The following is a 1,959-nucleotide window of genomic DNA, read 5'->3' as shown; positions in this document are numbered from 1 at the left end:
GGCAAACAGCCCTGGCGCAACTCCCTCAGAGTTCATTGGCCCTCTATCAACAGCGAGGTCAGACACAGCAGGGCTGCGCCGTTCTTGTGACCGTAAAATTAACCAACAGGCTTCCACGTTTGTCCTTGACCGAGGCGGTGCCTCGCACACTGCTACAAGCAAGATGCGACGGGATGGAAAAGGTGTGCACGGTCAGAAAGGCACACGAGGACACGGGCGCCCTACCTTAATATCGTTGTCGATGCCTCCGGAGATGATCTGGTCACTGGTGTCATTGAAAGTTACAGCCAAGACCTGGTACGTGTTCTGAAATGTCTGGACAGCAGCTTTTTTCCTGATATCCCACAGCTGAAAAGACATGGCAGTTGTAAAAGTTGCACAGAAATATTTAATGATAAAATTACAGGACGTTGCACAGATACTTGGCAGAGACTCAGAACGCTCTCCTGAAATCCCCTCTTTTAAATCTCAGGCGATCTCTATAAAAACCACGATAAAAGTCTGGTGTGGTTGGAGTGCGGGGGAGGGAAGAAGGGGCTAGTGTGCGAGATTTCATTAACAGCTTGCCGTTCTCATGCTTTGTTAATGCAGTTCAGCGGAAAAAGTACAGCTGAGCAGATGAATCTTCTTAATCCCCCCCCAAGAATTACAGAAAAAGAGGAGCAGTCAAATTTTATTTCAAAGTTTTTATTTCTGAAATCAAAGTTATTACGTAACGAGATGATAAGAGTAACGAAAGGCTGAATTCAGCCCACTTAAATGGGAAGACCCCAAAAATTCTTTCAGAGATCCTATCTTACTTTCATTCCAGACTATCTCCTTGCACAATCTACTGACCTTCACTGTCCCATCGTCACTGCCTGTACAGACGAGCTGGGGTCCTCGCCTCGCTGGGTAACAGGAGTTAACGAATGAGGTATGGCCCTTCAGTCTCTTCACTCTCTCTCCAGTCTCACTGTCCCACACAGCCACGGTTTTGTCTGTGGATGCTGAGAAGAGCATGCTGCGGAGAAGAATCGCCGTGAGGTTCTCCATTTCGGAAACATTTCTCCCCTCCCACCCTTTTTTACTCTCAAGTTCTGTGATCAAAGCTGGAAATACGCCATGGAGGAGAATCTCCCCCATATGCCAAGACAAAGGTGGTGTTTCAGAGGAGGCTGACTGACAGTGGGGCAGTTACACTGGAGGCACTCCCATTAACCCCCATTTCTAGATACATATAAATTGGTTTTCCGCCTCCTCAAACACTATCCGGGATGAACACAGCAAGGAAAGCTCAGTGGCAATCGCTCAGGTGCAACAGCAGAATGGCCTTTTAAATTAACAAAGATCTCACTTGGTTTCTTTCCCTCCCCAGCGTCTCCCAGATGACCAACACCAACTTTCCTGTTCCGCAAGATTGAAATCGAGGGCACTGGCGGGTCACAGGTGACTCCAGATCCTTTGCTCAAGCAGGCACCACTCCTTATCCGGGAAAGCCACACTACAAGCATCCGCCGCACGTGGACCGAGCAGGGACAACGACGGGGCGCTCTGAGGGACTCCGGCCAGCAGAAAGCATCTTCCTTCAGAAAGAGCCGGGCCCGAGGCCAAAAGCCATCCGCACGCCGCTTACCTGCCGTCTGTGTTATAGTGCAGCTCCATAACCGCCCCACTGTGCCCCTTCAGGGTGGCGTAGTTATCGCAGTCCCCGTAGACGTTCCACAGCACTGGGGGGGAAAGGAAGGGAGAAGTAAGTACAGGAAACACGGAAACATGGAAACACCTCCCTGCTGCGGATGGAGCCGCCCTCCGGGAATTCGGCAAAACCATCTATGTGCCATCATAGAATCATAGAATCATTAAGGTTGGAAGAGACCTCCAAGATCATCGAGTCCAACCGGCAACCCAACCCCCCCATGCCCACTAAACCATGTCCCTAAGCGCCTCATCTACACGTCTTTTAAATACCTCCAGGGA

General features: G+C 50.1%; 1 protein-coding gene across 1 annotated transcript in view; it reads right to left on the bottom strand.

The window, feature by feature from the left end:
- SNRNP40 (small nuclear ribonucleoprotein 40kDa (U5)) overlaps window positions 1-1,959 on the bottom strand; it is a gene marked incomplete at its 5' end in the record, with an annotated part of 11,222 nt that overhangs the window by 8,563 nt on the left and 700 nt on the right. Inside the window, 3 exons of the mRNA XM_009322258.1 lie at window positions 226-348; window positions 838-1,003; window positions 1,616-1,709. Coding sequence (XP_009320533.1) covers window positions 226-348; window positions 838-1,003; window positions 1,616-1,709 — 383 coding nt within the window. The remainder of the gene's footprint in view (window positions 1-225; window positions 349-837; window positions 1,004-1,615; window positions 1,710-1,959) is intronic.

This window comes from Pygoscelis adeliae, unplaced genomic scaffold (genome assembly GCF_000699105.1).
Source record: "Pygoscelis adeliae isolate BGI_AS28 unplaced genomic scaffold, ASM69910v1 Scaffold513, whole genome shotgun sequence".
NCBI lineage: Eukaryota > Metazoa > Chordata > Aves > Sphenisciformes > Spheniscidae > Pygoscelis > Pygoscelis adeliae.
This window is presented reverse-complemented; position numbering and strand designations above follow the sequence as displayed.